Raw genomic sequence first — 10,349 nt, 5'->3', positions numbered from 1 at the left:
GGAGGTCTTCAAAACCCGCCTGGATGCCACCCTGTGCCACATGCTCTAGGTGTGCCTGCTTGAGCAGGAAGGTTGGACTAGATGATCTGTAGAGGTCCCTTCCAACCTTAAATATTCTGTGAATCTGTGAACGGCAGGACAGTGAGGAAAACCACTTCCCAGTGAAAACAGGAGAGGCTTCTCACAGACCCGCTCGTAACCACAATACAAGTTGCGGTTACACAGATTCGTAGTGGATTGGAGTCTAACGATCTATCATTTCTCAAGTCAAATGCAGCCCCTGGCTACCTGCACTAACTCATGGCACCTGGCCGCTGCCCTGTGACCATTCCCAGGGAAGTTGGGGCATCCAGGAGGATTTGATCCAGCAGCTGCATCTTTACATCACCCTCCGTTGATAAAGCCAGAGGGGTGAGGGGAAGCAAGGGGCTGAAGCGGGAGGCAGATCCCTCCCCTCTCTCCTCTTGCTTCCCATGGCTCTGGGTTGCCACGAAGCTGGTCCCCCGTCAGGGAGGTCCCTCTGCCCCGGGCAGCACTGAGGCCCACGGGCTGACACTGCTGCAGCYAGGCCGGAGCTGAACTCAGACCACAAGGGCCACGTGAGGGCTCCGTGACACCACACAAGGAACTCGCATCCCATGGAAGCCCTAACTTGACAGCAAGTTACATCGTTTAACACTTTCCTTGCAGCAGGTTATGAAGAACCATCTGGGGCACAAGAGAAGATCTGCTGGATAGCACTGGCAGCCCTGAAATGCTTCAGTTTTCCTGCCTGGTAACCTGGTGTATTTCACAGGTACACAGATATGCTCCACTTGACCCAATGGGCTGTTTTTCTCTTACTAGGAGTAAACATGTCTAAAAATCAAGTGCAACAAAAAAAACATACACGGCAGCGGGCGATGAGGTGTCTAGGTCTGGGTACCTTGATCGGCATGAAACACGTTCTCCTTAGATAACACACAAGTCAGAAGAATTCTACCAAATTCCAGAAACACAAACAGCAATGAAAAATAAACCTGTTTATTTGAAATTCTGTCAATAAGAGGTACATATTAAAGACCAAATCCACCCCTAACACAAGTTGGAATAAAAACAATGATTACTTCTTGACTGAATTTGACCCTAAAAACATTCCTGTAAAGTCTGGGGGACTTCAGCGGCTTGCCTGGAAAGTGTAGAGGACATTCATAAACAGACATTTTCCTTTATAAAAATAGTTACATATCTTCAACTCAGCTGTGCTGTTATGCACAAAATGCAGTAAGCTGACTTAGCTAGTTGCTAGGAAAACACTAAGGATCTAATAAGTGTTTTGCCATTCCAAGACCAAAGTCTCTCAGCCGAGGTATAAAAATGTTGGTCTTCATTGGCTTGACTCGTCTATTCTCCTTCGACAGAACGGACAACAATTATGCTGTAGTACCAAAAGCTCGTAGTCTTCTGAGTGAAACATCTGTGAATTGGAAASAGATTTAGGGACAAGTTACCATGTGATGAGCCTAAGAAAATGCAAACAGCCTCTTTTCCAGTCTCTGAGGCTACTGCAGGAGAATTGGTCTTCTTATTTTCAATTTTTGAGAGCTACAATCTGAAACAGAGCAGCAAATATTTCACAGGCCACTCTCCGTGCTGAACAAGAGGCATAAACCAACTGCTTTTGCAGGAGGACAAAAATTGCATGGTTTCTGTGTAACCACATGTAACTAGACTGTTATTTCGGAATGTCATTCCCAAGAGGTGAAAGTAGAACAATCGAACCACAGGTCCACCCCCGAGACCAGGCCAGAAGTCAGAGCAGCAGCATGAAAAGAAATAAATATAAATCAGGACTTCYGTCATCCTTCTGAGGTTTGCCTGAGTGGCTCTGCCTCTTGCTCTCAATGAAACTTCGTGATACCAATGCTCAATTATTAGAATTGCTTTAACTAATTTCTCAGTGCCTTCTCCCCGCTCGCTTTTAGTCTCCCCATGAAGGCAGTACCTGGAAACACGAGGGACACATGGTAATGGAGGCATCGGGCAGGAGGGACCGGTAGTACTGCCACCGCAAGGGTTTTGGCCAGCGCTTAACGAGGACGTCCCTGCGGCTCATTGACTGGAGAACGGCGCGATTCACCACCACRGGAACGAACTCGGAGCCTCCTTGCTGCCAGGGAACAGATTTGGGTAAGAATCAGTTACCAACTGCAAAGCCCTTCGAGGATTAACAAGGTTTCTGTAAAAAGCTTGTACAATTCTGTAAAAAACATTAACATAGAATTGGCCTGAGCCTGCTCCCGCTGGCAGCTTTATCGACACCTTCAGCGGAAGCAGCAGCCAGCAACATCACTAACTTGTTTTCACTGATCAATTATTCATGTTAACACAATTCCTTGCAAGTAACAACCATGCCTACAGGCGTTAATTAAAGCATCGTAGTAATCACTGTTTTACAGTTACACTGGCCAGGCACAGAAACACACAAGGGGACAGACCTGTCGCATCATGACACCACCTTGTTCCAAAGAGCCTAAAGACGCCTCTTTGGGGGGTTTTCCTAACAGACCAACCACTTTYAGAGAGAGGAGATGTCTGGTAAACCTCGTTCTTTCCCAAGTCCCACTCCTTTCTCCCAGTGCCTCGCTCTGCATCCTTCTGGCAGTGGTCTGCGTAACACACGCGCACCAAGTAGGTGCAGCGCAGTTTGCAAGTCAAAATTTTCTATTGATTTCTGTGAGTGAAAGGAAAAATGCTGGAAAAGGCTCTTACTTCAAAGCTCAGTTTTGCGGTAAAGGGATCATCATCTTCAGTAGCGTCTGTGTTGTCATCAAGCCTCAAACTCTGTGCATCTAGATGGACTTCTTAAGGAAGAATAATCCCCACCAAATTAACTGTCCCCACAGTAACACTTACAGCATAAATATGAAAGCAGACTAGATTGTGGCAGAACGGGTACCCTCCTTGCGCCGGGGTCAGCGTGCTGTGGAGGGAAAGGGCTGCACTGACGCACAGCGGCCAGGGAGCCACCGAGAGCAGCTGCTCCACAAGAGCAAACTGACCGGTCAGCTGTGGTGGCCGCTCTGCCTTCTTCTCCTGCTCCTCCTCCTCCTTCCCCCTCAACAGGCTACAAGCAGCAGATGAAACAACCCTTTAAAGATGCACAGCGAGCAGTTTCGGTCAGAGAAATTCTTTTCTTTGTGACCCTGTGCCCCGAGCTCTGGGTGTCCCTGCTGGAGCAGGGGGTTGGACTGGATCATGTCTAGAGGGCCCTTCCACCCTCAGCTGTTCTGCGACTCTGTGCAATTACTCTGCACTCAGCGTAACCATGCCTGTACAGCAGGCTCCGGATGCCGAAACGTCACAAAACAGCTCCCCAGAAGAGCGGTTATGGGGACGTCCACGCTGCTTTCTATGGCTAGAAAAAGAGCAACTCTAAAGCAGGCACTTGAGTGGAAGCAAATAATCCATGTCCCAAGTTCTCCCATTCTCTACAGAAAAGAGAGAAGGTACAACAGACGGGTGACAATTGTCTGGCAAACAGTGCCCCGAGCTCTGGGTGTCCCTGCTCCAGCAGGGGGTTGGCCTGGATGCTCTAAAGGTCCCTTCCAACCTCAACCATTCTGTGTTTATGTGAAATATTTGGCATGATTACAGAAAAAAMMWTTTTYYKGGRRAAAAAAAAAAAAAGCTTCACAGTAATATTAGGTTTAGCTAAAAGATCACTCTGATTATTATAGTAGCTTTCAGAGGAAACACATGGTAGTCCTGGGCAACTTAGTCATAAGAATAAAAAAAAAAWTAAACCTAAAAGAAGTATTACTTTATTCTGAGACTAGGAAYAGTTTTGGCTCAAAAGGATACTGTCACTCATCATTTCTTGCCATTTACTTTCTCTTTTACTCAACCTTGGAGCTTCAAGATCAATGAGAGCTACAGCTTCTTCATCTGTGATGCCATCTTCCAGATAGAACTCAACCAGATGCAGCACTTCTGAAGGGATGCAAAAAGCAAAACACAGCTGACCTGCAAGGACTCGGAAGAAGCCYCGTAGAAGATACCGTGCATGAGGAAGAGAACATCCTGTCGTGCTCTGCCCGCACCTTCGCATGAACCAAGTGAAATAAATAACCCTCCAGTTCTTCGAGGATGGGAACTATGTCAGCGAAACACTGCTGCTGCAGTCTTGCAATGAAACCCAATTACCCACATGCCAAGAAGCAGTGCAAGCCACATTCAAAGGCATTAAAACTAAAGGTCTGTTTATCCACATAACACTGTGGAGGGAAGGAAGCACCAGGCTATTCTGTTCAGTTAGCACGGTCCCCTGCTTGGAAAGCACAACCAAGCACAATGCTGCAACGCACCGTAAGAAGACGCGGAGAAGACGAACGGTTGCCTGCAGTTAATGCAGACGTTCCCCAGGTTATTCAGCAGCGGGTTGTTGGTAGAGCACCTGTAACACAACGGCACAAGCTCCTGCAAGACACACACAGAGCGCAGGAATCGCAAACAGCTCAGCACATGCTCAACTCCTACTCCAGGCTCAAGTTAAGTGCGGGTTCCTTAGGTTTACACCACCGATACTACATCAGCCCTAACCTGGAGAAACATTGCTGTGAAATAAGACCTTTGAACATGTGAAAATGTTTTTTTAATAAAACAGCAAGCTTTCACATTAAAAATAGCTGTCTTCACCACTCTAACAATGAATTTTCACCTTGCCTTGGCTGTAACAGAAGCAGAATTTTGTATCAGTGTCAAACAAAGGTGAGGAGAAGGTTACTGAAGCATCATTTTTTTTTTATTCTAAGATTTGGTCAAATGCAAGTCTTCAGATTAATTCATCTCTGTTCTTTCGAAGAGTACAGTTATTTTAGGCAGTTCTTAAGACTGTGTTTTTATTATTTCAGGTGTCCAGGTGCATGTTCATTTGCACAATACGATTTATTTTTAGAGAGTACTCCATCAGACACTGTTTTATAGAGCACTACAGAAAGTCAGACTTCAGTTAAAGAAGAAAAGGTGTTAAAATAAAACTTAAGGAAGAAAGGTCACTTGAGGGAYAGGGGGAGGAGGGAAGGAGCTCTGGTAGCTGGGACAAATGAGAGTGACCTCCAGCTGGAGACAGACACGGAGCCTGGAGTAATTGCATGTGGCTCGGAGAGGGAAAGGCTCGGAGGAATTAATCGGCAGAGAGGAAGGTACATGCAAGGCAGGAGAGGGAGGACAGGAGTTGCCCACAGAGAAAGGACTGATTTTAATTTGTTCTCAGGAGCAGGAGGAAGTCTGAACTGAGGAACAGCAATAAAAGGGCTTTGTTTCCTGCAGAAATGTCATCATATCAGACCTGTGCATAATGTGTTTCAGATTCCTTTGTGCATATGGCAATACAGACTCTTGGATTAAACCACATACTAACAATTAACAAGCAAGACATTACAACTTACTTCACTGTCGTGGAAGGGCTTGGAGCGGATTGTCAGGCTGCCCAGCTCTATTGATTTCTGAAACCTGGCTGGGATCTGCAGTCCCTGTAACTTGTCGTAGGCATGACGAGCTAGTTTATATGCACCAAGAGCCTTGCTCTGTTTTGCCAGAGCAAACAACGTGTTGCTATAATTAAATTAAGGAACAAACATACATATGGCACTTAAGAAACAACACAACGCTTTTCCTCATCAGAGTTGTTGTTCAATGAAGCATATCCAACACTGCCGCTTTAAACAAGCTTTGGTTAAAAAAATCTGTTTACATAACTCCCTTTAAATAAACAAATGTGCAAGAAATGTCTAAATGTCTGTGGCTGATTATTAGCAGGGTAAGGATTGCCTCCACATTAATATTGCCTTGGTTAAATATTCTGACTTCTTTTACACATTGTGATTAATATTGCAGTAAATGGCTTTTTTTTTCCCAGCCAAGAAAAAAAAAAGAACCCCCCCCCACACACACACCTTAGAATAGCAGCAACGCACTGACACTGACTGAATGCAGCCTGCTTGGAAGGAGCTGAGCATGGCCCCGTGTCACTGATGAAGAGCTGTCCCTCCCTTCCATCAGTGTGGAACAGTGAGCACTGCTTAGAAAGTTACCAAGCACTCAGCACTTTATGAAGAACTGCGCATTTATAAGACAGAGTTACTAAAAGGAAAGCAAGCATCCTATACAAAACCCTAAATGAGTAAATGGGGAGAATCGGGCTTCCCTGGCACCCAGTGCCCCTCTGGATATCTTCAGCACACACCGGTGCGCTTCTGCAGGGCTCTCTCAGCCCTTCCACGAGTAATTCCAGAAGAGGCAGGAGTGCTGCCGACGCTGCGCTCACGTGGCCCGACAGACAGGGCACAGCTAGTCCCGGCTCCGCGGGGCGAGAGCTCCGCGCCGCCCTGCTGCCTCGGCCCCGGCTCCGTGGCAGCACTGCCAGCCCCAGAGCCAACAGCGCGTTTTGGCGAGCGGCACCTCAGGGCCGCTCCTCTGAGGAAGGTGACGCACCAGACTGCGCGCGTGGCTTGAGAAGMACCTGTTGGCAGAGCTGTACAGCCCCCCACGCCCGTGCACAAACACCTAGTGCAGTTAAACACACTGAGGGTGCTCATGATTACCTCAGGGACACAAGTCAGTGTTCATTAACCAACAGGTGAAAACAAATACACCCTACTGCAGATGTTTGTGTACCGGATGCACATCAGTTGCTCTTCATTTTTCTCAAAAGGTAACTTTTAGATTCTGTGTTGCTTTGGAAGGATACACTTTTGAGATTCCCAAGGGAGTCTCTTTAGTTAAGCTGTGAAGCAGAAACCTGGAAATATTGAAGAGTGTTTCGGGCAAGTGGAAACTAAAAGGCTCCTCCTGCAGTGTGGAAAAAAATACAGATACACATTTCTCAGCTRGAGAAGCAACAGTTCACATCACTGAGCATCACAGCACCGAGCATCTCAAGGAGGCCATTGTGTTTCTTTCATCCACCTGCAGGAATATGAGCTGCTAGCAGGACATTGCACGTGGATTTTGCATGTCTTTATCACCAAAGCTCATGCCTGCTCTCTGCAGACAAGAGACAAAGGTATCGTGCAGGTTTCTCAGTTTTCTAACAGGCTGTTAGACACCAGCACAGACTGTCCAAGAAGGGTGGACTTTCCACCACTGTAAGGTCTAATAATAGTCTGATCAGCAAAGGTCACCAAAGCACAGTCCTCTCTTGGGCGAGGACGAGGAACAAAGGCTCTCAAACTTTCTGCAAAGTATATGAGGGCAAGAGCCCCATAATTGCTGGAAGCGGCAGGAGCTCCCCACTAATGACTCTGTATCGCTCTGCAGCAGCTGACGTGCATAACTGCTGATGTACACATGTACCACACCRTGAGAATCCAGGAGCTTTTCTGTCCAAACCTCCTTCACGATTAAATGAAAAATCCTACCACAGCCTGCACAGGACTGGAGGCCCAAGTCCCTGTGGAACTAATCCAATCTAGTTAGCAAAAAGGGCTTGGGACAGGAATTCAGCCTCGTCACATCCTCCACCCACACAGACACGAAGCACAGATCTGCGGAGGTTCTCTGTGCACTGCAGTTCTTAGAAACTAAGACAACAGAAGCTCTAGCACAGTACAACAGAAGGCAAAGAAATGAATTAAGTTACCATAYAGTACCACTGATCTACGCTCAGTATTTAATTGCCTGAAGAGTCATTAATTATTCCTAGTTATTTCTGGACTCCCTGAAGAAAAATGCTCATGAAGCATAAAAAGAGCTTCTGAGGTAACAATCTTACGGTGTATCTTTGAATAGAGTGATAGACGTGGTAAACTTCTGCCAAATGCTGGAAGTGATGAAATTTCTGTAACATTTCAGTCTTCTGCTGTTCATTCTCTGTGGGATGTAAAGGCATTATTAGTCTCCAAGGCACTAAATTGTAGGAAACGAGCAGATTATGATTTTAGTGCCACCACTTCCAAAGGCTGATGCACCAGTTCACTCATGTCCCACCTAACTGTGCAAGTCACAGCTGTACTGTCTTGCAAATTTTTGTGAGCAAGCTCCTCCTTCAGAATAAGCATGTTAAAATGCAGAATGGTTGAGGCCACAGTTTTAATATAGCCAGAGACTATAGCTTAGTTAAAGGTAGAAAATAATAGCCATGCATCACTGGAAACCTCACCCATACCTTTGGAGTTTACAGATAGAATGAGCTTGGAAACATTTGTTTCATAAATATTAAATACACTACTGAACAATTGGAAACAATTTGCATCTCTGCACAATACCTGAGGGACAATAAATCAGCACTATTGTGCACAGCTAAACTAAAAACGGCACTTGCAGCACTAGACAAAAGGCAGTAATACAATCTTTTGTATTCATTATTACTAAATTACACCTCCTAACCACTGGCCCCACCTCTCTCCCAGAGAAATTCACTTAGAAGACAAGATAATGGCTAATAAACTATCAGTTTCCTCTTTGTTACAGAAATAATTCATGAAATATCTCCCCAAGCCACGTTCTAATACTAGATGCATTTTACACTGCCAGATCATCTTTTATTTACTAGCACTTTAACCCTTCAGTTACTTCTCCACTTGGAGTGTGTTGAGAGAAGTTGCATGAGGCTGTGTGGTCCCAGCAGACAGGAATCTAATTGCAGYCAGGTTTCCTATCCATGCTGATGACGTTGGTTTGGTCATTTGTTTTCATAAACACATGGGAAAATGAGGGAGACTACAAAAATAGCACAGTTACACAGAACATGAAGACAGAAAGGTGGCTGCAATAACACTACTGCAATTCAGCAACTGTCGGGCTGCGTGTGCAAGAAGGCAAACTTGCTCTCAGTCACTTGCCTTGGGCTATATCCACACACTGCATGGAGAGCATCCAGTAGTAGTAGGCTGCGTCGCTGAAGCGGCTCTCCACGACAGCGTTGTGCGTGAGCTGCTCCAGCACTCGCACGGCCTCGCCTTGCCTGCCGGCCTTGTGGAACGCTGCATCGGCCAGAACAAAGGATTCTTACAGTGCGATTACATCAATTAACTCAAGTTAATGTTTTTAAATTAAGCACAATCTATCCAGCCAGTATCAAAAAGTCCATCCAAGGCAGGATGAAAAGGGATTATACGCTGATATTTTTCTCCTTGAAAGCAGCRACACTAATGGAACATGAGAAGCATCTGTAGGTATTTTGGGGCTTCTGAACTATCTCRGGGGGTGGTTGGTCCTGAGGCAGCAACATTACTGTAGCAGATTGATGTTGTACAAAGCTGCTCGCTTATTTAAAAGTTAGAAAATAGCAAAAATACAGTCCTGATTAGATCTCCAAACAGACAATGGCAATTCTGAACACCGCAATATCATACCTGCATTTAAAACAACTATAARGTAAGGTCTGAATTGTAACCCTCTGGATTGCCATGTTGAGCGTTCTATCATTTATTAACAGCCTGTCTTTGATGCTCAGAAATCAATATAAAGTTAAAACCTGAATTCCCAGTTGGTAAATATGCATTTGACAAACAGTCTGCAGAGTATAAAGGAAAGTAAGATAAAAAAGAGGCAGCACAACAGCCTCCCAGCGTTGCCAGCTCAGCGGGAAGGAAGTTCCCACCCAGCTCCAGGAGCCTCCGGCTCAGCGAGCCGCAGGAACAAGCTCGGATGCCCTTCCCAGGTCCCTGCATTCGCACTGCTCGGTGCGAGCCACCAGGCTGCCCTAGCAGCAGATGCTCAAAGCCCTGGCGCAGGGACACAGCTACTCTGGTGCAGAGAGCTCGTGGCTGGCCTGCCTACTGGCTTGGCTCTTGCAAGCAAATGCAGCCAGACTCTTAGCTCRGAGCTGGCTCTGGAAACAGCAGATGTAACTGTCACATGGAGCTGCACCTGAGAAAAACTGATGCACTGGGAATGCACTGGCTCCGCATGGAGTTTGCTGCTACCTCCCCACAACCCTGGAACAGCTTATGAATAAAACTGGGAAGCCTGTACACATAATGGAAGGTTGAGAGTCCTTTTCACAGATAGAGAGCCTAACAAAACCCACAAAATTCTTAAACAAAGGTGAAAATTCTAGTGTTACCTAAGTACAAGGGAAAATAGGCTTTCCACTCAGGTCTGTAAGGTGCCTACTGTGTTTTGAACCCTATTCTGATGAAAATATCAGTAAAAAATGCAGTTCATACAACATGCCAAATAGTTGCCACGTGTCATACTTAGATATGCACCAAGACAAAAAATCTGAAATTACACATAAAGAGCACATTTTTTTAAGTCTAACATATTTTCTTATGAAGCAAGGAGRCCTCCATTCACTCTCTTACCACTGGCACATCTTCTATTTATTTTTGCATTTCTCCGATTTAAAACTCTGCAGGGCAAAG

The 10,349-nt window shown here is 45.8% G+C and overlaps 1 protein-coding gene across 2 annotated transcripts in view; it reads right to left on the bottom strand.

Annotated features, from left to right (window-relative positions):
• Window positions 1-1,199: 1,199 nt before the first annotated feature.
• The window catches only part of IFT122 (intraflagellar transport 122), a 30,114-nt gene continuing 20,964 nt past the window's right edge, over window positions 1,200-10,349 (bottom strand). For both annotated transcript variants that reach the window (XM_026052534.1, XM_026052535.1), the window contains 9 exons: window positions 8,823-8,963; window positions 7,754-7,851; window positions 6,731-6,831; window positions 5,430-5,595; window positions 4,347-4,458; window positions 3,844-3,972; window positions 2,752-2,831; window positions 1,985-2,149; window positions 1,200-1,456 (listed from right to left, as the gene is read on the bottom strand). In XM_026052534.1, the coding sequence (XP_025908319.1) occupies window positions 1,367-1,456; window positions 1,985-2,149; window positions 2,752-2,831; window positions 3,844-3,972; window positions 4,347-4,458; window positions 5,430-5,595; window positions 6,731-6,831; window positions 7,754-7,851; window positions 8,823-8,963 (1,082 nt within the window). In that variant the 3' untranslated portion in view covers window positions 1,200-1,366. The remainder of the gene's footprint in view (window positions 1,457-1,984; window positions 2,150-2,751; window positions 2,832-3,843; window positions 3,973-4,346; window positions 4,459-5,429; window positions 5,596-6,730; window positions 6,832-7,753; window positions 7,852-8,822; window positions 8,964-10,349) is intronic.

This window comes from Nothoprocta perdicaria, unplaced genomic scaffold (assembly GCF_003342845.1).
Source record: "Nothoprocta perdicaria isolate Ctin4 unplaced genomic scaffold, notPer1 scaffold_9, whole genome shotgun sequence".
In the NCBI taxonomy this organism is placed as follows: domain Eukaryota; kingdom Metazoa; phylum Chordata; class Aves; order Tinamiformes; family Tinamidae; genus Nothoprocta; species Nothoprocta perdicaria.
The sequence above is the reverse complement of the archived record's forward strand: the minus strand, read 5'-3'. Positions and strand labels throughout refer to the sequence as shown.